This window comes from Schistocerca cancellata, chromosome 9 (genome assembly GCF_023864275.1).
Source record: "Schistocerca cancellata isolate TAMUIC-IGC-003103 chromosome 9, iqSchCanc2.1, whole genome shotgun sequence".
NCBI lineage: Eukaryota > Metazoa > Arthropoda > Insecta > Orthoptera > Acrididae > Schistocerca > Schistocerca cancellata.
In genome coordinates this window covers 444793019-444820241 of record NC_064634.1, presented here as the reverse complement: position 1 = coordinate 444820241, position 27223 = coordinate 444793019, and the positions used below count along the sequence as shown (strand labels likewise).

The 27223-nt window shown below is 43.5% G+C and overlaps 1 protein-coding gene across 1 annotated transcript in view; it reads left to right on the top strand.

Moving 5' to 3' along the window:
* Positions 1-27223, top strand: part of LOC126101474 (fatty acyl-CoA reductase 2-like) — a 229526-nt gene that overhangs the window by 102910 nt on the left and 99393 nt on the right. Inside the window, exon 5 of the mRNA XM_049912124.1 lies at positions 4729-4912. Within this exon, the coding sequence (XP_049768081.1) occupies positions 4729-4912 (184 nt within the window). The remainder of the gene's footprint in view (positions 1-4728; positions 4913-27223) is intronic.

Sequence of the window (27223 nt, the reverse complement as noted above, 5' to 3'; positions counted from 1 at the left end):
TTTTGATACAGACGATGCCGTTTCAGTATCAACTTAAGCCTCAGGCGATACTGCCTCTTGGAGGTAGCACCGCAGATCCGACGAATCCCCATCATTCTAAAAGCAGAGACAGTTTTGGCGCTGTCCATTACACAGGGTGTGGAAAGGTAGTCTGGCGGTAATGATAAGACGGAATGGAGGAGCGAATGCCTAATTACGCGGATTATGGAGGCTAAGGGTACTTCTGCGAAATAAATAGAAACTCTGTATGAAATTGGTTATTAGTGTGAAAGAGCTAGGGCAGATATACCAGAACATTGTGACCGCCGACCTACTATCGGTATAAACATGTTCAGGCGGTGGCAGCGTCATCTGTCGAAGAAAGAATGCTAGCCAAACACATGCACAGTGCATGCAGAGTCAGTGAGCGTGCAGTCCATGTGCGGAATGGGGAAGGTGCACGATCCATCTGTTTGACTGGGGGCAGATTATGTTGGCCCACAGGCTCGTCACGAAGTGTTTAGAAACAGCACGACTTGTCGGGGTTCGAAGAGTGTTGTGGTGAGTGTCCTCAAGACGTGGCGAAACCGAGCTGAGACCTTGTCCAGGCGTCGTGGGTTTGGGCGGCCACCCCTCACTGCATATTTCAGATGTTGTAGGCTGGGGATACTGCGAGACTGTTAAAACACAACAGGCGGCGACTTGTGGCACAACTAACATTAGACATAAATGCTGGGCGGAGTACAAGTGTGTCTGGATACACGGTGCTCCGACCACTCCTAACGATGGGCCTCTGCAGCCGATGACCCAAGCATGTGCCAGTGTTAACACCATAACGTCGGCAACTACGATTCAAATAGGTACGCAATCATCGACACTGGACGTTGGTCCAGTGGCAGAGCATCATATGGTTTCTTCATGATGACGGTGGGAATGTGCGAATCCGTTGTGTTCCAGGACAAGAGCTCTTTGATACCTGCACTGCTGGACGGAGGCAAGCTGGCGGCGGCTCCATTACGCTCCGTGGAACACTAACATGGGAATCCATGGGTCCACTGGAGGTCGTGTAAGGCATCTACATCTACATCTACATCTACATGACTACTCTGCAATTCACATTTAAGTGTTTGGCAATCATACTATCTCTCTACCATTCCACTCCCGAACAGCGCGCGGGAAAAACGAACACCTAAACCTTTCTGTTCCAGCTTTGATTTCTCTTATTTTATTTTGATGATCATTCCTACCTATGTAGCTTGGGCTCAACAAAATATTTTGGCATTCGGAATAGAAAGTTGGTGACTGAAATTTCGTAAATAGATCTCGCCGCGATGAAAAACGTCTTTGCTTTAATGACTTCCACCCCAACTCGCGTCTCATATCTGCCACACTCTCTCCCCTATTACGTGATGATACAAAAAGAGCTGCCCTTTTTTGCTACCTTTCGATGTCCTCCGTCAAACCCAGCTGTTAAGGATCGCACACCGCACAGAGGACGAACGAGTGCAGTGTAAGCTGTCTCTTTAGGGGACTTGTTGCATCTTCTAAGTGTCCTGCCAATGAAACGCAACCTTTGGCTCACCTTCCCCACAATATTATCTACGTGGTCTTTCCAACTGAAGTTGTTCGTGATTTTAACACCCAGGTACTTAGTTGAATTGACAGCCTTGAGAATTGTACTATTTATAGAGTAATCGAATTCCAACGGATTTATTTTGGAACTCATGTGGATCACCTCACACTTTTCGTTATTTAGCGTCAACTGCCACCTGCCACACCATACAGTAATCTTTTCTAAATCGCTTTGCAACTGATACTGGTCTTCGGATGACCTTACTAGGCGGTAAATTACAGAATCATCTGCGAACAACCTAAGAGAACTGCTCAGATTGTCACCCAGGTCATTTATATAGATCAGGAACAGCAGAGGTCCCAGGACGCTCCCCTGGGGAACACCTGATATCACTTCAGTTTCACTCGATGATTTGCCGTCTATTATTACGAACTGCGACCTTCCTGACAGGAAATCACGAATCCAGTCGCACAACTGAGACGATACCCCATAGGCCCGCAGCTTGATTAGAAGTCGCTTGTGAGGAACGGTGACAAAAGCTTTCCGGAAATCCAGAAATCCAGGTGTATGCATCACGAGGGCCAAGAAGTGCCGTATAATGGTTGCAGACGATGTACATCCCTTCATGAAGCTCATGTTTCCCTAGGGCAACGGCATTTTTCAGCAACATATAGCGCCATGTCACTAGGCCAGTAGTGTAATCGAGTGGTTCGTGGTACATAGTGGCGAGTTACAACTGATGTCCTGGCCCCCCAACTTGCCAGATTTGAACTCAATCAGGCGCATTTGGGAGGTGGTTGAATGTGCAGTGAGAGCTCATCGTCCCCCTTCTCGGAATTTCCTGGAATTTGGTGACAGGTGTATGCAGATGTGATGCCAACTATCTTCAACCTACCAAGGCCTTTCAATGTACGAATCATCGCCAATGTTATCTGTGCCAACGGTGGACATAGTTGGTGTTAGGTAGGTGGTCATTATGTTCCGACTGATCGCTTTAAGTATGATATTATTTCCTTGAATAATGAGACGACATTGTTTCGATATTCAGTCTTCTCCTTACCTACTTGTTCATATTAATGACAATTATTTGGAAGGAACTAAAAATTTTTATTCAGCGGGTGCAAAGGACTGAAAGGATATGTACGAATAGGTACACACTCAGGCTAATTATTGGGCTGATAAATAAACTCGTAGCGTTTTTTCATGAGTGTAATGAACATAACAGGTGCACATAACAGGGTCATTAGTCACCAATGATATATGCTCCTTCACTATTTAAAACATTCTGCCAACGCTGGGATAACTTTCCGGGTCCGCTACTGTAAAACTAACGTGGTTTTGAGGTGAACAACTCGTCCAGCCGTGCGCGGAGCGCATTTTCGTCATGAAACGAAATTTCTTGAAGCTTGCTCTGTAGAATTGGGGAAAGCAGAAGATCTGACGGCTCAAAATGAGGTGGGTGCGGAATGAATTTCCAACCCAACTTCTGTATAATGATTTTTGTCAGTCTAGCAGACTGCGGGTAGGCTCTATCGTGGAGTAACACCATTTCACACAGTCTTCCTGGTCGTTGTCCTTGGACTGCGTCTGCAAGACACAAATGTCAACAGTGATGGATACACCTTGGGAAAGCAATTCATAGTACACCATACCGTTGTTATTCCACCAAATGCATAAACTTATCTTGCACGGATGTGTACAGGTCTTTGTGCTCGGAGTTGCTGCTTTGTTTCCGTTCAACCATTCCTTTCTTTTCTTATGGTAGCATGAAGATACCATTTCTCGTCACCTGATTATGCCGTACCCATACACCCGAGTTTTGAACTTTCGCCGTTGCATGCAAATGTCGCACGATGATGGAATGATAACAGCCCATCACGTCTGCCAGTTCTCGAGTACACTGATGTGGATCATTGTGGGTTAATGAGTTTAAAAGATTTTCGTCAAACACCGAAAGTGTCCCTGAATGTGGAGAGCGGCTAATGCCAAGATAGTCCTCCTTGAAACGAGAAAATCCTTTCCTTACTGTGCTTTGCCTAGTGGAATTGTCCCATACACGCAGCAAATGGTTCTGGCTGCCTCCGCTGCTGTCACCCGTCAACTGAACTCAATTAGTAGAATATCACGGAAATGTTCCCACTTCTCAACTTGATACACTTTTTTTTTCAGCGTCCAGAGCTCCACTCATTATCTCCAACCGACAGGACGACAATATGTGAACTTAAACAGCAATAGTGAAATATAAATAAAAATGACAGTCGATAAATAACCCCATCGCACGCAAAATAGAAACTCTGCGAACTTATTCGTCAGCCTAATACTTAGACACATGTTTCTTGGGCATAACATCCCGCTATACCTTAATATAAAACAGATAGTTTTTCCTTGAAGGAAATAACGGAAATTGTTGAAATGCCCGAGGGGTGAGGGGGAGGGAGGGTAGGAAATCTTAGATCTTTCTGTGTTTCGTAAGTATAAAATACTTTCCTAACGAAAGTCATAATATGGCACACAAGAATTCTCTTAATATACGGAACTAGTATCTGCTACAGAAGTAAAAGTTGTGGTCTGTCAGAAACATTACACATAAAAAAATAGCGACTTACGACAACACTGATTATTAATGTGGTGTCAAACCCCCTGTGTACCATCTGACGTCCTCCATCTCATTGTCAACAAAAATTAGCTCGCTCGCCACTTACGTGGGAACATCCCCAAGTGTCAATAAACGATCTTGATTAAACTTGGCGGTTGTGCAGAGGGGGCAATGTAGTGTAACACTTTTTTTTTGTTTTGCCTAATTTTACTTTTAAGGTGTAATACGCACCCCGAAAGGTAATTTCTCGTTTCGGATTTAGAGGGACTGACTTCAAAACGAGCAATATATATATAAAAAATGATTTTATATAAAATATACATAACAATGTTTTTTTATATATCGTCCTTTCGAAGATATTACTTCTAAATCTTAAACGCGAAATTACCTATTATGGTGCGTTTTACCCCTTAAAAGTAAAATTGAACGCAAACAAAAAATACATATTGCTCTATTTTTGTCCCCATACACGCCTGCCAAGTTTCATGAAGATTGTTTGTTTACACTTGACAATGTTGCCTTATTAGTGGCAGACATCGGTCAGACGGTTTGAAGTTGATATGTTGTTGCGTTCCTGCAGTGTTGAGCACCTACCAGGAACCACTGGCTCTGTGGGTGGGCAACATGTATGGCCCTACTGCCGCAGGGGCCGGATCGTCTGTGGGACTTCTGCACGCCATGCATATGGATCGCAGTGCGTTGGTGGATGGCGTGCCGGCAGACATGGTGGCCAACGCCACCCTCGCCTGTGCGTGGGACACCTGGTGAGTCCTCTGTCTGTTGCAGGATCAGATCCAGCTTTCAGATCTCTGGCCTTACAGGTCCTTCCGTGCGTTTACCCCCTCCGTCCACCAAACATAACCTGCGCTACCCCCTTTCTTATATGCCACAGATGTTTAGTACATGAATAATAATGAAAATAAAATATTATGATATAATAATAAATTGTTTGATTATAATAAAACATATAAAATAATGTAACACAAAAATAATTAATTGTTTCCATCATTGATTAGTACATCATATTATAAAACTAAGAAATTTCAATTAGAGGAATAGAGAAATTGAAATCATGCATCAGAAGTGTTGTGGCGTAGCAAAACTGCCACGCCACTCTGAGGTAGCCGAAAGGCACGCGTACACACACGCCGGCTGGCGTGAGTTCTGGAACAGGATACTTAATTAATGCTATAAGAAAAGTATGCAGCTCCTTGAATACTTAACTTTAATTCATCCTTGTGGTACATCGCTCTTGACGATACAAGTGAGACTATCTCCAGATACGGTTAATTACAATCACTGTAAGGCTAATGGCGCCTTGCTAGGTCGTAGTCATGGACTTAGCTGAAGGCTATTCTAACTGTCTCTCGGCAAATGAGAGGAAGGCTTCGTACGTCTAGTCGCTAGCAATGTCGTCCGTACAACTGGGGCGAGTGCTAGTCCGTCTTTCTAGACCTGCCATGTGGTGGCGCTAGGTCTGCAAGTACTGACAGTGGCGACACGCGGGTCCAACATGTACTAATGGACCGTGGCCGATTTAAGCTACCACCTAGCAAGTGTGGTGTCTGGCGGTGACACCACATTCCTCCCCCGCAAATCGGCGAACGGTTGTGTTATAAGGCTTCCGCCCGCCGTGGGGAGGGCCCCATGTCGACGTATGCGATGAGGTGGGGAGCCTAACTACAGGCGAGGCTGTGCCACCCGCACCCGGCCATTCGGTCCGAGGGGAGCTAGGAAACGCCTGGAAACCTACTCCAGGGTGCACGTCAACATGCGGCGTATGCGCCTGGAAAGAGACAGGAGGGGCCGAAGGGTCGACCTCAATTGCGCCGGGGTATCCGACGCGCGATGACGCCATGTGGTCCGGAGCGGGCAAAAGTTCCATGGCGGAGGACAACTGGTCACGGGAAGCGATCGGCGGCGCGTGACCCAAGGAGGCGGTTGGCGGCTGCAGCGAAGCGTCCACTGCGGGCGGCGGCGGCGGCGGCGCCGGCGGCTGCGGCGGCGGCGCGACGCCATGGGGCAGAATGGAAGGCATCGTCGGTAACACCTGGGGATGAGGCGAGCCAGTAGATGGGTCCCCAGGGCGCTGACCGGACGGCTCCGTCGCTGAAAGCAGACGGGGAGCGGCAGAACCCAGGCGACGACAGAGGCGCAGCTGATTGAGATGCCGACGCACCTCACCAGAGGCCCCCATAACCAAATACATCGCGCGGCCGAGGCAGCGAAGAATGCGCCCTGTGAGCCAACGCCGTGAACCGCGTTAGTTGCGATAGAATACCACGTCGCCTGGAGCAAAAGCAGGAGTCTGCCGCTGCACAGGAACCTGATGCGGCGGATGCAGCAAAGACATCAAGGTTCGATGAGGACGACCGTGAAGCAACTCAGCCGGCGAGCGACCATCGCGGGGCTGAGAGCGATACGAAGGCAAAAAGAGCAACAACGCGTCCTCCCGAGAATGCGACTTTTTCAACTTCAACATCTGTGACTTGAAAGTCCGGACCAAACGTTCAGCGGCACCGTTTGACTGAGGCGAAAACGGCGCGGATGTCAGATGTTGAATACCATTGGCCGTGCAAAATGACTGAAATTCTGCGGACATGAATTGTGGGCCATTGTCGGAAACAATAGTCTGTGGAAGACCTTCAATGCAAAAGATAGCAGACAACGCTTGGATGGTGGCAGAAGACGTCGTGGAAGACATCCGGACAACAAAAGGAAAATTACTGAAGGAATCGACAACAACCAACCATCGAGCGTGTAAGCGTTGCCAAGGGGAAGTGGCTTTCGGCCATGCAAAGAATTTCCGCGGCGGTGCGGATTGTTGTTCGGCACACGCCATGCAAGAAGAGCACATATTCGTAATCGCAGCATCGATTCCGAACCAAGTACAGTGCTGACGAGCAAGTTGTTTCGTACGCACTATACCCCAATGTCCTTGGTGGAGAAGCTTTAAGACAGAGGACTGTAACGAACGTGGGACCACGACCCTAGACTGATCATTATCAGAACGCAACAACAAAACACCACATCGCACAAAAAGTCTCTCCTTGTGAGCAAAAAATCTGCGAACCCACGGATCCTCGATCCGTGACTTTGACAAGGGCCATTGCGTAGCAACAAAACGCAAAACGGTAGCAAGGACAGGGTCAGCAGCTGTGGCTGTAGCTACACGACGAAAATCAATCGGAAACGATTCGACCACGACATCAGTTTCCGCATCAATGAACAGGCAAACAAGTTCGGAAGAATCGAATGCTTTATCCTCAGCAACAGGCAAACGGGACAACGCATCGGCGTTTCCGTGCTGAGCAGTGGACCGATACAAGATATCGTAGCGGTACTGCGAGAGGAATATAGACCAGCGAAGGAATTTCTGCGCTGTACGTGGAGGTACAGGCTTGTGCGGATGAAAAAGCGATGTCAAAGGTTTATGGTCCGTGATGATGGTAAAGTGACGACCATACAAAAAATCATGAAACTTTGTAACACCAAACACGAGAGCCAAAGCTTCTTTCTCTATCTGGGAAGAATTTCTCTGCGCTGACGAGAGCAATTTGGACGCAAAGGCAATAGGGCGATCATGCGAACCATCTTTGTGCGCAAGCACAGCACCGATCCCGAAATCCGATGCATCTACCATCAACAAAAGGGGTTTCTGGGGATCGAATGGCGTAAGGCAAGTATTTGAAAGCAACGCCGATTTCAATTGGCGAAAGGCGCGTTCGCATTCCGTCGACCAGACGAACGGAACACCCTTACGGCGTAAGCGCTGAAGCAGAGCTGAAATGGAAGAGGCATGCGGAATAAAGTTATGGTAGTAATTAGTTTTCCCAACACACTCTGTAGCTGCTTCAAAGTCTGCGGCGAAGGCAAGTCCTGTATGGCACGGAGGTGCTCCGGACTCGGATGTATGCCTTGGGCATTAAGGACATGGCCCAGATATGGCAAGTCACGAGCAAAAAACACACATTTGTCCTTCCTCAAGCGAAGACCATTCTGTCGCAAGACCTGAAATAATGTTCGGAGATTTTGTAAATGTTCCGCTTCTGTCTTTCCGGAGATCACTATATCGTCCAGATAGTTTGCTGCAGTAGGGACCGACGCACAAATAGTTTGTAAATATTGCTGAAACAATGCAGGGGCGGAGGCACACCCGAATAGCAGTCTTTTGAATCTGTACAATCCAAGATGCGTGTTAACCACCAATACGCGCTGGGATTCTTCGTCCACCGGTATTTGCAAGTACGCATCTGCTAGGTCCAACTTTGAAAAATATTTTCCCGGACACAGTTTGTCAAAAAGATCTTCCGGGCGGGGCAAAGGAAAAGTAGCAGTCACTAGTTGTGGATTCACTGTTGCCTTGAAGTCAACGCAAAGTCTCAATTTGCCGGAAGGTTTTTGTAAAATTACTAAGGGTGAGGCCCAGAGAGAAGCCTGCACACGTTCAATTACACCTTGGGATTCTAAATCGTTTAATGTTCTTGCGACCTCATCACGCAATGCGTGGGGAACATTGCGCGCTCTGAAAAATTTCGGTTGCGCGTTGACTTTTAGTTATAAATGTGCTGCATAGTTCTTAGCGCAACCAAGGCCCGGTGCAAAAATGTCTGCAAATTCCTCACATAGACGGGAAACACCGGCAGAAGGCACAGTCTGGTTCACTGATAGGACCTGATTTACAATAGACAAGTTAAACAATTGAAATAAATCTAAACCAAACAAGTTCACTGCAGCAGAAGAACGAAGAACGTAAAATGACACAAGTTTTGTTTGTCCCTTGTATGTTGCAAGAAGGCTGCACTGTCCTAACAGAGGGATATTCTGTCCTGAATAACTAGTGAGCTGAACATTGGCGGCACGCAACGGTGGTGCGCCCAGTTGTTTGTACGTGGCGTGATTGAGCAACGAAACGGCAGCTCCGGTATCGAGCTGGAACGGTATCACTTGCCCTTCAAAGTCCAAATCTACAAAAAGTTTATTGTCCTGCTGACGACAAGAGCGACTGTTTTGTGCAACTTGAACAGACACTGGTACAGAATCACTTGCGACGTGACGGGATTTCCGTCGACTTCGACGCACACTTTTTGTGGGACGAACACAGTCACAGTTAGAGAGAGTAGCACAGGGCGGAGTGGCATGAACTACATGAATGTCCATGGGCGAAGGTTCCCGAGCCTGAGTGTCCTTGATTCGATTCCGGCATGAAGCAAAGGGCCTGGAATGGTTATGAGTGTCCGATCTAAGCTTTTTCTGGCGAACACTTTGAACATGTCCTTTTTTATTACAGGAAAAGCAAATAGCTTGGCATGACGGGCAATTCTCACGCGAATGTCTAGTTGCACTACGCGGGCATGATTTCAGCACTGCAGTTGCTTTCTGGCGCGGCACACGAGGCTGTGCGGACGTGCGCGAAGGCTGTTTACAGTTCTGTGCAGCGCGCCCGGCGGGCCGGTTAATGCGACACACAGCTGGCGAAGTTGCAAATGATTCCTGAGCAAAGTCAAGTGTGTCTTGCCTATCCAATATGTCCATCACTTGTTGAAGGGAGGGACTGACTAGTTTCAAAATCTGTTCCCTTATGCGAACATCAGAAACGTTCTGTGCAATTGCATCACGCACCATAGTATCTGAATAATGGAGTCCACATTCACATTCAAAAGCACAATCCCTTGTTAGGCCTTGCAATGTTGCAACCCACTCCCTATTAGTCTGACCAGCCGTAAGTTTTGTACGAAAGAACGTATACCTTTTTGCAAATACATTGACTGTTTCTTTGAAATAGGCATCTAAAGCAGACAAAATTTCTTCGTACGACAGAGTTGCTACGTCGCGTCGGGGAAACAATTTCACTATCACACGGTACGTCTGCACACCGACGGATGCTAACAAAAAAGGCTGCCGCTCGTTACCTTGAATTCTGTAGGCGGCGAGATGGAATCCAAATTGGCGTGATCACTCCGTCCAGCTTTCCTCGTCCGCGTGAAATGGACGAAACTGGGGTGCAACTGCGTGTTGTGGCTGCGGTAGCGAGGAAGCGGCGGCTGCCGCATCGTTTTGCATTGCTCGTTGACCCTGAACGAGCTGTCCAAGGGCATCCAATAACGCCTGCGTCTGCTGATTCTGCAAGCGATAAAATTCGGACAATACATCTAGAGAATGTGGCGAAGCCATGACACAAGCAAATCAGAGCAAGTATAAAGAACACGATCCTTTGTAGACTCGTTGCCAACTTATGTTGTGTCTACACAAGACAGTCTGGACACAAGGTGAGGTTACCGAAAGGGCACGCATCAACTCACGCCGACTGGCGTGAAGTCTGGAACAGGATACATAATGAATGCTATAAAGAAAAGTACGTAGCTGATGTGATACTTAACTTTTAATCCATCATTTGTATACAGTAGTCTTGATGATACAAGTGAGACTCTCTCCAGATTTGGTTAATGGCGCCTTGCTAGGTCGTAGCCATGGACTTAGCTGAAGGCTATTCTATCTCTCGGAAAGTGAGAGAAAGGCTTCGTCAGTGTAGTCGCTAGCAAAGTCGTCGTACAACTGGGCTGAGTCCTAGTACGTCTCTCTAGACCTGCCGTGTGGTGGCGCTCGGTCTGCGATTACTGACAGTGGCGACACGCGGATACGACATGTACTAATGGACCGCGGCCGATACTACCACCTAGCAAGTGTGGTGTCTGGCGGTGACACCACAAAAATTGCTTAAGTTCTAAGTGGTCTATTTCGCTGATGACCCTGCCTTCGGATTTGGACTTGACTATGGTTTCGACGTGACCATAATACAAAACATTAGTGTTCAAATTGCAGTCTTAAAGTAATTTGCAGTGAAGCAATATGTTAATAGAACATTGCTCTGGCATTGTTCCGGATTACTAATGTGTGGGGTTTTACTAGTCATTGAAGGTGTTGTCATAACCAGTTTGCAAATATCGGGACTTACGGACATGCGGAGCAAAAATGTCCTTAAGACAAGGATGTAATAACTGGAACATAAGAAGCACGTAAATTAATATTTTCTTATAATTTATTATGAACAAAGTTTTACACTGATACAGCTACACTTACATGCAAAAGATTTCCAATCAATAGAACACTGGGGATTTTTTTTAGTAGGCAACCACGTTTCACTGTTAGAGAAAAGCGGCGAACCGTACATGGACTAAGTCTTTTTCTGTTGGCCTATTAGTTCAATACTTTGATTCTTTGTTTTGAAACTGAGGGAGAAAAAAGTTTTTCCATCCTTATTTACAGAACATAATAGGAACAAAAAACCGAAAATCAGTTATTTCTTAAACCAGTTATTTTGAGCGGTTTTCACAGTCCAGTTAAACTGACATTGAAAAAAAAAAACGATATAACCGAAAACGAGTCGTTTCAGCTGTAATCGCCATCGTTACTGTCAGCTTTCTGCCTTTCTTGAATCAAACCCAGATATGGACGCAGTTATCTAAGCGGTATAGAGAGTCCACGGCAAAGAGCTGCAGCAATGAGCCTCGACAATGCATCACAGTGCGTGCTAAGCTTCACAAGGGAAATACTGTTAACACAAAATAGACAACTTCATTTCGCCAGCTCCTCATCTCCTTCCTTCCGAACTTCACAGATGTTCTCCTGCGTAACTTTCAGGGCTAGCGCTCTTGGTAGAAAGTATACTGCGGAGACATTTGTATGTCAAAGCCTCGAGGATGTTTACAGAATGAATTTTCACTTTGCAGCGAAGTGTGCGCCAATATCTAACTTCATGGCAGGTTAAAACTGTGTGCCTGAACGAGGCTCGAACCTGGGAACTTCGCCCTTCACGCACAAGCGCTCTACCAACTGAGCTACCCAAGTCTCTGCTGGTAGAGTACTTGCCCGTGGAAGGTAAGGGCCTCAGGTTCCAGTCTCGCTCCAGCACACTGTTTTAACCTGCCAGGAAGTTTCGTATCAGCGCACACTCCGACTCAGGGTGAAAATTCATTCTATAAAAGAGCTAAACTTGTATTGTCACTATTTGCGTGGTTTATTATTATTATTTTATTTGCGTCACCTCTGCCAGCCTCTGATACAAATTGAATCATTCACACACACATACACCCATGATTCACATACAGTTTTTGCATTCGTTGTAAACATATTTCTTACATCACGTTGTGCTACCATTATTGCCACGAGATATCACTCCAACCGCCAGTTCAATATGGAACACGTAACATTCTGCATCTACATCTACATCCATACTCCGCAAGCCACCCGACGGTGTGTGGCGGAGGGTACCTTGAGTACCTCTACCGGTTCTCCCTTCTATTCCAGTCTCGTATTGTTCGTGGAAAGAAGGATTGTCGGTATGCTTCTGTGTGGGCTCTAATCTCTCTGATTTTATCCTCATGGTCTCTTCGCGAGATATACGCAGGAGGGAGCAATATACTGCTTGACTCTTCGGTGAAGGTATGTTCTCGAAACTTTAACAAAAGCCCGTACAGAGCTACTGAGCGTCTCTCCTGCAGTCTTCCACTGGAGTTTATCTATCATCTCCGTAACGCTTTCGCGATTACTAAATGATCCTGTAACGAAGCGCGCTGCTCTCCGTTGGATCTTCTCTATTTCTTCCATCAACTCTATCTGCTGAGCAGTATTCAAGCAGTGGGCGAACAAGCGTACTGTAACCTACTTCCTTTGTTTTCGGATTTCATTTCCTTAGGATTCTTCCAATGAATCTCAGTCTGGCATCAGCTTTACCGTCGATCAGCTTTATATGATCATTCCATTTTAAATCACTCCTAATGCGTACTCCCAGATAATTTATGGAATTAACTGCTTCCAGTTGCTGACCTGCTATTTTGTAGCTAAATGATAAGGGATCTATCTTTCTATGGATTCGCAGCACATTACACTTGTCTACATAGAGATTCAATTGCCATTCCCTGCACCATGCGTCAATTCGCTGCAGATCCTCCTGCGTTTCAGTACAATTTTCCATTGTTACAACCTCTCGATATACTACAAAATCATCCGCAAAAAGCCTCAGTGAACTTGCAATATTATCCACAATGTCATTTATGTATATTGTGAACAGCAACGGTCCTACGACACTCCCCTGCGGCACACCTGAAATCGATCTTCCTTCGGAAGACCTCTCTCCATTGAGAATGACATGCTGCGTTCTGTTATCTAGGAACTCTTCAATCCAATCACACAATTGGTCTGATAGTCCATATGATCTTACTCTGTTCATTAAACGACTGTGGGGAACTGTATCGAACGCCTTGCGGAAGTCAAGAAACGCGGCATCTACCTGTGAACCCCTCCGAGTCTCGTGAACGAATAGCGCGAGCTGGGTTTCACACGACTGTCTTTTTCGAAACCCATGCTGATCCCTACAGAGTAGATTTCAAGTCTCCAGAAAAGTCATTATACTCGAACATAATACGTGTTCCAAAATTCTACAACTGATCGACGTTAGAGATATAGGTCTATAGTTCTGCACATCTGTTCGACGTCCCTTCTTGAAGACGGGGATGACCTGTGCCCTTTTCCAATCCTTTCGAACACTACGCTCTTCTAGAGACCTACGGTACACCGCTGCAAGAAGGGGGGGGGGGGGCAAGTTCCTTCGCGCACTCTGTGTAAAATCGAACTGGTATCCGATGAGGTCCAGCGGCCTTCCTCTTTTGAGCCTCCTGTCAACTTTCCTGTCGTGTGCCACTTACATCGCGTAAGTTACATGGAAGTGACATTATTCAGTTAATTAACGTTAATCTCTGAAATTTGTTCATAACTCCATGCAGTAGCCCGCTAGGAAAGTACACTACGCCACACAAGCTGTATGACTGTACATACTTAATGCTACAGGAGCGTAGTCAGCTGGGTCACTCGTATGCGAAGGCAAATCGGGAAGTCTTGGCCCCTGTTTTCTATTAGCCAAAGTAAGGTACATACAGGTAATGACAAATATACATCCAAATCTACATACCTTACACTGTTTTTCACGTCGTCCCCACACCGATTCACACATTTTTCCCATTGCAGCACTAAATTTGATGTGCCCCTGAAACAAAATTCGATTATGGAACCACCTTCGGACTGCTGTCTTGGTTCATTGTTACTTGTGAATCATTGTCCTGCCAGGAACTTCTTCAGTGGTGCTAAAACGTGAAAATCAGTAGGGGCGGTGTCTGGACTGTATGGTGGGTGGTCCGGAATGGATGAAGCTTTTTGGCAGTTCTGAATGCCACATGTAGTCTCGCATTGTCGTGGAGTAGGATCACGTTGTCCACATCGAGAATCCCTCGGACCTCGCCTGACGGCAGCTCTCGGGTGTGCCAGTGTGGAACAATAATTGTCGACATTGACGGTTGCACCTTGTTGCGTGAAATCCAGCAGGAGCAGTCCACGGCTATCTCAAAAGGCCGTTAACATCACTTTCCCAACAGATGGCGCTGAACGGAATTTTTTTGTCACAGGCGAACCGGGATGTTTCCACAACATGCTCTGCTGCTTGAATTCCGGTGTGAAATGCAGTATCCACGTTTTATCGCCAGTAATATGGGGCTCCAGGGAACTTTGACCCTCCTTGGAGTACCATTGCAGGTGATTCAGTGAAGACGTCATTCGCCTGCCTTCCATCATGTCGTCCAACTGCTTAGGCTCCCACTGACATGAAACCTTAAGGGACCATAAGGGCCTTTGAACGATGTCGTAAGCACTCCCATACAATATTCTAAGCTCACGGGAAATGGGTGTGATGTGCACGCACCGATCTGCTTTTAACATTGCATCCGCGCGGGATTATGGTCATCAGTCAGCAACGAACGCGGCCTCCACGATCGCTCATTGTGATGCAATGGCCTTTGTCGAACTCACAACACCACCACGACCTCACAGTTCTCAAAGCGAGTCAGTTTTCCCCCATGTTGGCTGCATTTCCCTGTAGATCTCGATGGGTGTTCGTCCCTTACTCCATGGAAAACGAGTCAAGCTTCGTTGCTCTAACGCCACGGACGTGTGAACCACAACCGCCACCTTTAAGAACTGATAGCAGTGCCGTGCGGTGGAGCTACCGAAAGTTAAGGCCGGAACGAACCAAGATGGGTCTAACGCTGGGAATGGATATGTTGACTTCGCATTTACAACCGTAATTTGGCTACAAAAAGTAGGGGCTAGGACTTGCTGATTTGCTCTCACACATGTAGTGTTCCCTGCCGCGTTTTTCAATCTGTACCTGAGGGATAATTTCGAGAACCACTGTAGGGATTTTGATACGGTTCTCACTGATAGACAGACTGATTTATTTACGAGGAAGGCTTGTGTCTAAAATGTATTACCGCTACGCCAGACAAATCGTCCAGCTGTAGGTACAAGGGGAACCTGCCGTAGGTGGCTCTCTTACACAGTGGCAACCTGGTGGGTTGAAAGAGGAGCGAAAATAGAGGCACACGTACTTCGACTTACAGTCAATAGTTTTCGAGAAAATGACACTCCAGCTTTCGACGTGACTTCATCGGCTCACTCTCGCATCGTATATCCAAGTGAGTAGGTAGCGCACTATCTACGTGGAGAGTTTCAAACTTCCACGCCCCGCGTTCAATGGAGTTATGTGTTTTGTTTTTATTTTGTTGTCATGAAAACATGTCACATCAATATTTTTCGTGAGATCGTAAAATAAAGTCTAATTACTGACAAAACAAAAAGGCATTTTAAATCTTATTACAATAGACTGCATCACCACAACACTAATATAATCATACATGACTAACAATAATTTAAAATTAAAGACACAAAAATTCTAGTATTTTGATTTTTTCTTTGTACTTCACATTTACGATTCAGGAGAACCAATAAATTCGTAGGAACATTCCAGGCGAACAAAAATCGGAGCACCACAAGCAACGTGCCAAGGCGCATGTACCATAGTCACATTATTTTTTGTGAATCTCATTAGGAAAACGACCTCGGGATCTGGCCATAAATTCGTGGTAAACTAGGCATAACGTAGCACTTTCTCTAAAGCTGGTGTCTGATGTTGATTATGGATCAAAGTGTGTATTTTAAATGCTTCGCATCCACTTGTGATTTCCCTTTACTGTGCGATGAGAGCAGAGAACTTTCATAATCGGAGAATGTAGTCCTTCAACCGTTAATAAAAGTATACCTCGCAGGGTTTACGTAACTGCATACACTTTGACGGAATTACTTTGAATGAACATGTCGGTATTCCGAGCACATCGACAAACAGTCCACCGAATAAGGAGGGATCGTTTTAACCACCCCAAGAGTCAATAACCTAGTGAAGCTGCTACATTTTTACATAAAGTCGAAAAACTTTTTGTAGGAACTGTTGATAAGTTTCTTTTGTGAGCTTTCCAGATTTCGTTGCTTTTGCGTACACATTCCGGGGTTCCATTAATTTCTGATGTGATTCCATTAGCTGTTTTACTTCTTGATGGACTTTAGGGACCAATTTGTCACTTAGTTCTTGGAGACAACTGAAAATTGTTGGTACCACTTTCATGGAATGTTTTAATCCGTGTCAACTGTGATGATGAAATGTACTTTTAGTAGGATTTCAAATCTTTATTTCCTTTGCCATTTCTTCCACTATATTTGACGAAAACCATATTGACGTCACATACTCCCACAAAACAAAAGAAAAAGAAATCAGAAGACTGGATCTGAACACAGGACGCAAAATCTCGACTCATTGCCCCTACTCAATGCGCTACCAACGCCGTTGTAGTTGTGTCACGCGACTATCCTGACGGAGTGCATTGAAACTTTGACCGTCACTTTCTTGGAAGCTATAGCATGCTTTATTTTTATCTTTCTATCACGCTGTCAAGTTTCTACTGTATCAGAGACCGACCAACGTCGGCTTTCCCTTGTTAGTGCTACTCGTGCGTAATCGGGGCCAGGTCGCTGGTATTATACAGCACTAACTCAGCGCCCGCTGCTTCCTTTCGGCGACAGTATGGCTGGCAGAGGTTCTTTTGTTTTTGTTTTTATTTAATCGAGTTTTTATGTTGTTCCCAAATTGCAATACATTCTAAGCTTTTCACGCTAATGAACGCCATCTAAAAAGGCTCTTTCCCAAATGTACTTCTGCCCAAAAAGCGATTCTTGTAGCTGGAGTCCAAATTTTTCCTCAATCGTGCCTTTTGCGTTTTTGTGGAGATATTTCCATACAACTTTCATCCCATAACAAATATTTCTTTATTTCTAATCGAGAAGCAAAATACTAAATGCCATACATTTAGCGTTAAAATTTTCTTATGGGAGAAATATTTTCTTAAAAATTTTCATCCTTATTTCACTCCCTTAGGGGTTGAATTTCCAAAAACAGTAACTTCACCCTCTTAGGTATTCAGTTTCCAAAACAATGAAATACGTATTCTCTTATTTGTAACCGAGAACTCAAACATTAATGTTCGTAGACTGTTGTGTACATAGTTCCGCGTAGTCAGCGCGTACACAAGTTTCCCAATAGAGCGCGCCCCGCTAAGCACAACAGCACAGGCGCAGCGCTCGTCCATCTCCGCACTACGAGATGGCGCTGTCTTAGAGATGGACCAAATTCTGTTTCCGCCGATCCGCTTATTAATATGTAACGCAGCCAATGAGATTGCTGCTAACGTAGGACCTTTTCTCCTCGCGGATCATACTCACGCAGTGATACCTGAACGCTCAAGGTGTAGAGGCCTCCGATCAGTCAGTCTGTACCAGTCTGCATTAGTCTGCATTTGTCTGTACCACTCTATAGTCAAGTTTCAGTCTGCACCTCATAAGATTATCATATTCCTGTACATACCCATGAAGATAAATGTATAGAAATTTTGTCATGTATTAGAGATGTGTGAGAATAAGATTAACGTACCAAGACCAAAGGAACTTCAGATTGTCAATTGAAAACAGCATCCAGAATCAAGTTATGTAATATCTATGATTTTTATTATTTTAATAAATGTGTGCGAAAATTAATCAAGTTCTGTTTAAAGTTGGTCACTGTCAATCTGCTGCTCTAAGCATGAAAGTGGCATTTCTATCGTCTGACCTAACGGCAGAAGATAAACACGCCACGATAAGACCACGAGACATACTGCTGACGCTCTCCTTCTTCGTTAGAGCGACAAGTCAAATAATCTGATGGTGTGCGTACCGAAGGTCTTACAGTACGCACACCACATAGACATAGCTTTAAAAATACTTCAATAATTCTTTAATAATTACATATTTGCAAAAAAATTCGCCTTCTAATTCACCAAAATAAGATTAAATTCCCAAAAATACTGAAAAACTTATTTCTTTATTTCTTAGCGAGAAACCGAATACCAAGTTTCGTAGCTATAGCCTCAAAACTGCCTTAACAGCGACATTTTCCAAGGACACCATTCATCTACTGTTTCCCCTCCTTGTGGTCCCTCATAACGTTGGATATGAACCTGCCGATCCTCTCAGTTCCATAGCCTCATGGCGGTCGAGGGATTCGGAATAGCTCAACCAGCAATTACCTGGAACGATAAGACGCAATCTCGATGAACCATATCGTGATGCTACCAACATTCAGCAGCTGGAGAGACATTTCTACTTCTTACACGAGGCATAACTCAGTCATCTCATAAACAAACAACTTGTGAAAACTGTTTGCGAATGAGAAAGCCCCTGAGTGCTCGTCAGTTATATTCAATATTTAGCAGATGTTGTGCCCACCTATGTACGGGCGTGTATTCTGATATGCCAACCGTCTCCAAGTAAAAGCATGCAGTGCACTTTAGCCAGTTTGCCTTTTGTTGCTTGCCACCTTCATCGTCGAGATCCGGCAGTTTTTAATACCTGTCGGTGTACATTTGTTTCTTCCGTATTAAATTACAACCTACGTGGTTGACTGTCATTCATCATAGAATATTAACGTACGAAACTACTAACGTCCTCCCCAAGAGGACGTAGTCGGTTTGCCTTGTCAGTTACGACTGAGGCTTCATACCACGCCTTCCTCAGCAGTTGTGATCGCAGAAATAATAACTGACTGGTGGCAGATAGTACACAATATAATTAAAAATATACTGACACCTGGTTGACAATGACTTACAAGTCCGTGGCGCCCTCCATCGATATTACTGAAATTCAGTATGGTGTTGGCTCACCCTTAGCCTTGATGACAGCTTCCACTCTCGCAGACATACGTTCAATCTGGTGCTGGATGGTTTCCTGGGGAATGGCAGCCCATTCTTCACGGAGTGCTGCACTGAGAGTAGGTATCGATGACGGTCGTTGAGGCCTGGCACAAAGTCGGCGTTCCAAAACATCCCAAAAGTGTTTTTTAGGATTCAGGCCAGGACTCTGTGCAGACCAGTCCGTTACAGGGATGTTATTGTTGTGTAACTACTCGGCCACAGTCCGTGCATTATGAACAGGTGCTCGATCGTGCTGAAAGATGCAGTAACCATCCCCGAATTGCTCTAGAACAGTGGGAAGCAAGAAGGTGCTTAAAACATCAATGTAGGCCAGTGCTGTAATAGTGCCACGCAAAACAACGAGGAGTGCAAGCCCCCTTCATGTAAAACACGTTCGCACCATAACACCACCGCCTCCGAATTTTACTGTTGGCACTAAAGACGCTAGCAGATGACGTTCACTGGGCATTCGCCATATCCATACCCTGCCATCGGATCGCATATTGTGTACTGTGATTCGTCACTGCACACAACGTTCGTCCACTGTTCAATCGTCCAATGTTTACGCCCCTTACATCAAGCGAGGCGTCGTTTGGCATTTATCGGCGTGATGTGTGGCTTATGAGCAGCCGCTCAACCATGAATACCAAGTTTTCTCACCTCCCGCCTGACTGTCGTAATACCTGCAGTAGGTCCTGATGCAGTTTGGAACTCCTGTGTGATGATGTGGTTAGTAGTCTGCCTATTACACATTACGACCGCTTCAACTGTCGGCGGTCTCTGTCGGTTAACAGACGAGGTCGGTCTGTGCGCTTTTGTGCTGTACATGCTGATATGTCTGCGTAAGCAGAAGAATCTAACGATCGAAGCCGAAAACAATTTATTGGACTGTTCGATTAACCAAAACAAATTCTCCAAGTATAACACCTACACAAAAAAGTGATCCGTCTTCGAATCACAACTACATACAAGAATAATATAGAAAACAACAGAAATAATTCCCTGTTAGTCTCCGTCAGAGAGTTCTCCGATATACCAAGCCTAATCCAGACATTTAACGAAAAGATCCAAGCCGGGCTGCCGGGGCGGCAGCCATCCACGTCCGCTGGCGGTCGATGAAATGCCGATGTGCGGCCGAGTGCCGGCCTTTATAGCGCTTCAGCGGATGAGTACCTCGGAACTATTTTCCATCACGTGGTTTGACGTGTGAAAATAGTTCTGGGATCTGCAGCGACCTCTTCCTTACGTTTATGTGGGCCGGTAGTGGCCCCTGGTGGCCACTGGTGTCTTTGCTGTGCTGTTGTTGTTGTTGTTGTGGCCGTTCATCAATGTTGCCTGTCGGTTGTGTAGTGCTTCGGTGTGCCTGCGAAGCGGGCAAACCGCGGCTGCAGGCTGTCAGTTTGGTTGCTGATACTCTAGGCGCCGTGATGTCTGCTTGAGAAAGCCACAGCACATGCCCCTTCAAATTTCCACTTCACTATCACATTGGAAACAGCGGACCTAGGGATGTTCAGGAGTGTGGAAATCTCGCTTACAGGCATATGACACAAGTGACACCCAATCACCTAACGACGTTCAAAGTCCGGGAGTTCTGCAGAGCGCCCCATTCTGCTCTCTCACGATGTCTAATGACTAATGAGGTCACTGATATTGAGTACCTAGCACTGATTGGCAGCACAATGCACCTAATATGAAAAACTTGTTTTGGAGGGTCTCCAGATACCTTTGATCACATAGTGTATGTTGGCAATGTGAGAAATGACACAGGTGGTTTGGGCTATCTCTGAATTCTACCTTAGAAATGAACAAGAAAGATCAAGTTTAAATTAATCAAGTGGTCTGAAATTGGCATGGTATAGGAAGGAAGTAATATAATTTAAGGTGGCTATCATTTTCAAAGCCACTGCAAGAACTCTCGAGTCAATAGAGAAGGGTAAAAGCAAACACTTTTTTTTTTATAAATAATGTCTTGGTTTGTGTACTTCAATATTTCGTGTTTATTATTATTTACTTATTGCCTATTTTAGACACTTATCTTAGCTGTAAAATACCACATACATTGTATGTGAAGATTCTCATATAACACGTAGTATGTTAGTATGTTCTATAAAAGTATTCATTACCAACCTGTCTCACAAAACAGCTAAAAGTGACAGTTACGCACTCCAGGGGCAACCAAAAAATTGATTACCAATATTTCGTATAATTATTGACCTGTTTTAAAGATTTAAAATGCTGTCATTTCATACTTTTATTCTTATATTAAAGGTTTAGCACAAGCAGTCAAGTATTAATTAAGTTTAAATTAATCAGATGCTGGGTTGATTTGTTGTGGGGGAGGAGACCTGATAGCGAGGTCATCGTTCTCATCGGATTAGGGAAGGAAGTCGGCCGTTCCCCTTCAGGGAAACCATCCCGGCATTTGCCTGGAGTGATTTAGGGAAATCACAGAAAACCTAAATCAGTATGGCTGGACAAGGGATTGAATCGTCGTCCTCCCGAATGCGAGTCTTGTGTGCTAACCACTGCGCTACTTCACTCGGTAATCAGATGCTGGAGAGATTGGTGTGGGATGTGGGAGAGGGATGAAGGGGCGTTACTTGGTTACTTCTATGAAAAAAGGAAAAGTATCTAGAAACTAAGAGTGTCAAGGGGAATAAGCTAAATTACTCGTTATCGGGGTAGATTACTATGCTTAGTGTGGATTGATCCTCTGACGCGCAGTCATTCACATCCAGAACTACGTGCTAGTACGCTGCAGTACTGTCCCCCATTGCAACGCCACATATTCTTAAATGTAGAATTCGGCATCACACTGAACGTTAACTGCTGTAGAGAAAAATTTAATATCTCTTGAAGTAGACGTAATTTAAAGTGTTTTTTATAGTTTCTCGGCAGGTTCAAAACAATTTTTACCTTTTGTGTATTTATCTAAACCTTTTATATCACATAAACATATTAACGATTTTATAGATTTGGCTGAGAATAATGATACTTGCCTCTCATTTTTCTCTCTTAACCTTTCAAATGTGCCACGGTAGTGAATGTTATTGGCACTGATGAAATCTTCTCGAGTTTCTGTCCGTGTGGCTTCGTCATAAGTCCCCAACGTTCCGATGAAATACACTCCCTTCATCTTCTGGCGAAATGTCCAGATTGCGTGGGTGTCCCATATATAGGGTATAAAGGGTATTCGTGCAGATACCTTTACACGTGATACCTTAATATCCACGTTCGTCAGCGTGTCGTCTGCGTCGAACAGTCCTCTCACAAACACATCACAAACATTGCGACCTGATGTTTTCTGTATGGTCGTAACTGCACCATTGAGTGCACCATGCTTTTCGGTGTACATTGACTATTCTGCGACCAAGCGTCCGCACTTCAAAACCTGACCTGCTACGCAGGGGAAAAAGCATTATTGGCTCGCTCTTGCTACACATACTTCGAGATACTAACCATCCTACGAACGTATCACTTGTAATAGGAATAATTTTTAGCCTCCAAATGAGGTGATTACTGATCTAACGTCGCTGAATACACCGTCCTCAGTCAGCAAGAGAAATATCTGCACGACTATTTATTTGAAAGCAGCTTTAGAACAAGCTAATCCTGTTAATGTGCTGTGAGAACTTCTCATAATCCTTCAGGATATATTTTATTAACCAATATCTGTGAGAAATTATAGTATTTTATTAAACATGTTGCCACTAACTAGAGTGGCCTATCATTACTCCAAATTGGAGAAGAACTGATAACCTGTCATCCTTGCACTGCCATGTTCCAAATATTTTCCAAGTATCAACTCATTTTGTCCTTCACTGTGGATTCCGTAACATAACATATTAGACAGCGTTAGATATACATTTTTTCCATAGACGTATATTAAAGATGTCCTAAAGGATATATAAAATCTCAGGAAAACAAGAGTACACAATACATATTTACAAGGAAAAAATGTAATCTCCCTTCCACATTACTCAATCGATATGGTGGACAAAGTCGAAAATTCTTAAACGTATTTTCGTTTATAAGGTAATGCCTAACTTGTGACAAAGCATGTAAATATATAATAAATAGGGGTGCAAATAATAGTTCATAGACTGTGGTCTTCACATGTCATCAGAGAGAAGAGTCATATTTCAACATATATTTACGATGGTCGCATTATTGTCCTGGGGATAGTTGAAACTGATAATACATCCACATCAGTCCACTTTACTAAGAAAATCTCCAATGGAGTAGGAGAGGTTTGAAAACTATAAACCTTTTTGGCTGCATCATTACGAAATGTAGGTAAATGAAGTTTGCTAGCTTTTTTATTCTTGTATCACCTATGAGTGACAATGTCAACATTACAAATGGGGGTTTAATACGGCTTTCAGCAGTTAATGCGGAATGCTCCACCCAGATGAATCAATTTTGCTGAGAATTTAACACTGTCCAACTACTATATCCGCCTATCATCATGTTTTAGGCATATACTGGGATCAAGCACAGCGTTTTATATTTCATATAAAACTAAAATCGATCGATTCATATTGCCCAACTTTGTAATTACTGCAGACAAAATAATTTAACTGGATGTAGTAATTAAATGAAGTTGATCTATTTACATTTATTAATAGATATGAGAGTAAATTTCTTTAGAATTTGGAAATTATGGTGAAATGTTTCAAAAGAATGAAACTAAATCACTGGAACAACTTTTCCTAGCAATGGATATGGGGATATAAGAAACAAATAAACAATTAGAAATTATGTGGTTGATAAAGCATTTTCAAACAGAATACAAAATACACATTTCGAGAACAATCTAAACTTGCTTGATCCAAACTTCTTCTTGAATGCATCAAAACCGAAACTCATATAAATTGTAAAATATTATCTAAAAAACATCATGGATAGTAACTAAATTTTAAATTTCTGTGAGTACAGAATGCAGACAAGTGGAAATATTAGGCAATTTTGGTTTCAAACACAAAACTATTGAATCAGAAGAGAGAGAAGGAGAGAGAGAATTAATTAAGAAATTTAAGAATGGTAAACAATAAATTTAATCAAAAATGTATAATTTTTGAATATGAGTATCAGGTTGATCAATAAATAGGTTTATCAGCTTGATATTATGAATTCATAGACATGTTATATTAAGAGATTCACCTTATATTGACTTCCCAGAAACAATGAACAAATAGGAAGCTTGTGTTAATGTAAACAGTAATAATGAAAAGTGTTTTCTGTGGTCAATAAAATCTGCATCGTCTCCTGTAAATAAAAATATGAATAGAGTCCCAAATTATAAAAATGTTGGTGTAAGTCTTGACCCTAAACTTGAATATTTCGATTTTCATACAGTGCTTGATAACATACCCAAAACTGAGACTAGAATGAATGTATCTATTAATGTTTATTCATCTGATGAAAAATGTCAAGGGTAACCATTAAAAATAACAAATATAAAACAGAAAATCATGTAAATTTTCTTTATTAATGAAAATTCCCACTACTGATACATAAAAAATTTATATAGGCTTTTTCCAAGTCAAATAACAAAACATAAAGAAGTAAATTTTATTTGGGCTATTTATTTAATCCACTTCAATAGTAAGGGAAAAAATTGTTTTGTTTACAGCATAGAATTACCAGAAAAAGTCTATATTTAAGTTTTTAAAATTATCAGCATGCACAGAAAGATCCACATCTTATTTATGCTGATTTTGGAAGATTACTCTTATAGACTGCCAAACAAATCCAGAAAACTGATATAGAATGAAATATCGGAACCATGAACCCACTTGTTTCTCTCACTGTGTAAAGTACATTAGTGGACGCTACAATGATCCTGTTGCATGTCGATGACTATTTTGTTATGAACAATTTACTGTGTGTATGAAAAGATATGTCAAAGAATTGAAGAATTTATTCTGAAATTGAAGAAATGAGACCATTACCGACTGAACAACGGTCAGAACATACATGATCAAATACATGTACATTATGTAGATGTCATTATACAAAAAATAATGAAAAGTTTGTAATCATGATTATTTGACTGGAAAATATATAAACCCTTTATCTAATAACTTAAATCTGAAACGAAAAAGTCCGAGTTTTGTAGCAATTTATTTACATCACCTCCTAGGATGTGATTCTCATTTGTTTGTAAAAGAACTTGCTTGTAGATTAAATACCCCAATGTAACATATACTGCTGTTACAATGCTTACAATACGAGTGTTTTCAGAATACTGCCCAGAAAGTCGACAGTACTCGTATAACAGCACAGGTTGTGACGAAGGACAAGGACGTCATCAACGTCCGCAGATCCAACGGAGTGACGCCGTACAGCTGATTAGCGGGACTCTGGCTGCGTGCCAGACATGACATAAATTGAGACATGACATGACATAAATTGACACGCAGGAGATCCTTACTGCCCCACTGGAGGAATGGTGAGATTCCAGGACCCCGATGTCTCTATAAGACAAAATAGATAGGATCCTCTGGTACTTGAAGGTGTTTCGAAACAAGTCTGCAGCGACCGCCGTTACCGTGGTGACGCAGCTCGTCATCACATAGGAAACAAGCCACACAAAGCTAATGGAATCCTTTCTTCTCACGTTCAAAATTTGCACCCAGTACCACACAAGTGTTGTTGATGCCAGGGTCATGAAGAGAACAACCGCTGCGTATCTGCGTGCCAGCACGTGTCCTCCGTAGATCACAGCTCTCAGCGTCCACTGTGAACGGCGTCAGCCCGAAAAACTTGCAGATGGCGTGGTATGGTGTTTCAGAACTTAAGAGGTCTCTCCTATTCGCCATTGCAACATGGGCTACCTATGATAAAAGAAAACAGCTCTTCAGTTACAGAAAAGAGCAAGGTTGCATTACGTAGCGATTTAATATAAATTATCGACATACAACTTATTAACAGGGGACACTCAGTCATGAGGCAGCACTTACACTAAACGTGTGTTTTTCTTAATACGTGTGACCACAAAAAACTATGAGGAAAATGGAGTGACCATAGCCATCATTAGTAACCCTGCCATAATCATAATCATACAACACTGAAAGTCAGTATAAAAATATAACCACTTAAATCTAAATAAATACTCGACCATCCAGATGTGTTGTTGAATCTCTACACAAAGCAAATAGTTGGTTCTAAGGTAACTACCATTAGTTACATATTACTGCGTGTGGGTGTAAGTAGACTTGAATTGTTTGACCGTATAATTAGTTATGCTCGGTTAATGCACTTAATAGCAATGAAATTAACGACAAGTATTCTTTGGTAAAAGTCATCTACTAAGCACGTTGCAATATTCACTATACTGAGCAACGCTAAGGAAGTCTGGGTGGGTGAAAGAGAAACTGTGAAACATCTAAAAGTGATCGATAAAGTAAATTAAAATAAATAACAAAGCAAACAAGGAGTGGCGGGAAGTCATACACAGCCATAGTCGGGGACGTCACAGGCGGCGCACTAAGTCTGTTGGAGAACGAAATGGCGATTGACAGTTGCAGGAGTGGTGTCGACAGTCGCCCAGATAAGCCAAGCAAACCTAAATCATCAGTAAAAACGGTAATTCTAGCCCCATTTCTCACATACTCATTTTCAGATACTGAAGCATTCCATCTTGCATGTTACAATCAAGTTTATCACTTTGTTAGGACAATTACGACTTTCGAGTATATACTTCTTTGTGATTGTGGCCGTGATTTTCGTAAACTAAAACGACTATCATATGGACATCGAACCAACAAAAACAGGCAATTAGGTAATTTGGGTAAGTTTTAGTCTCATTATCTCTACACGTAACGTAATGAAAGTCATAGAATCCTCGGAAGATCTATGTGTGTTGATACTAATGGTCTGTTGAATAACTCAGCTCATTTTGCTATTTGT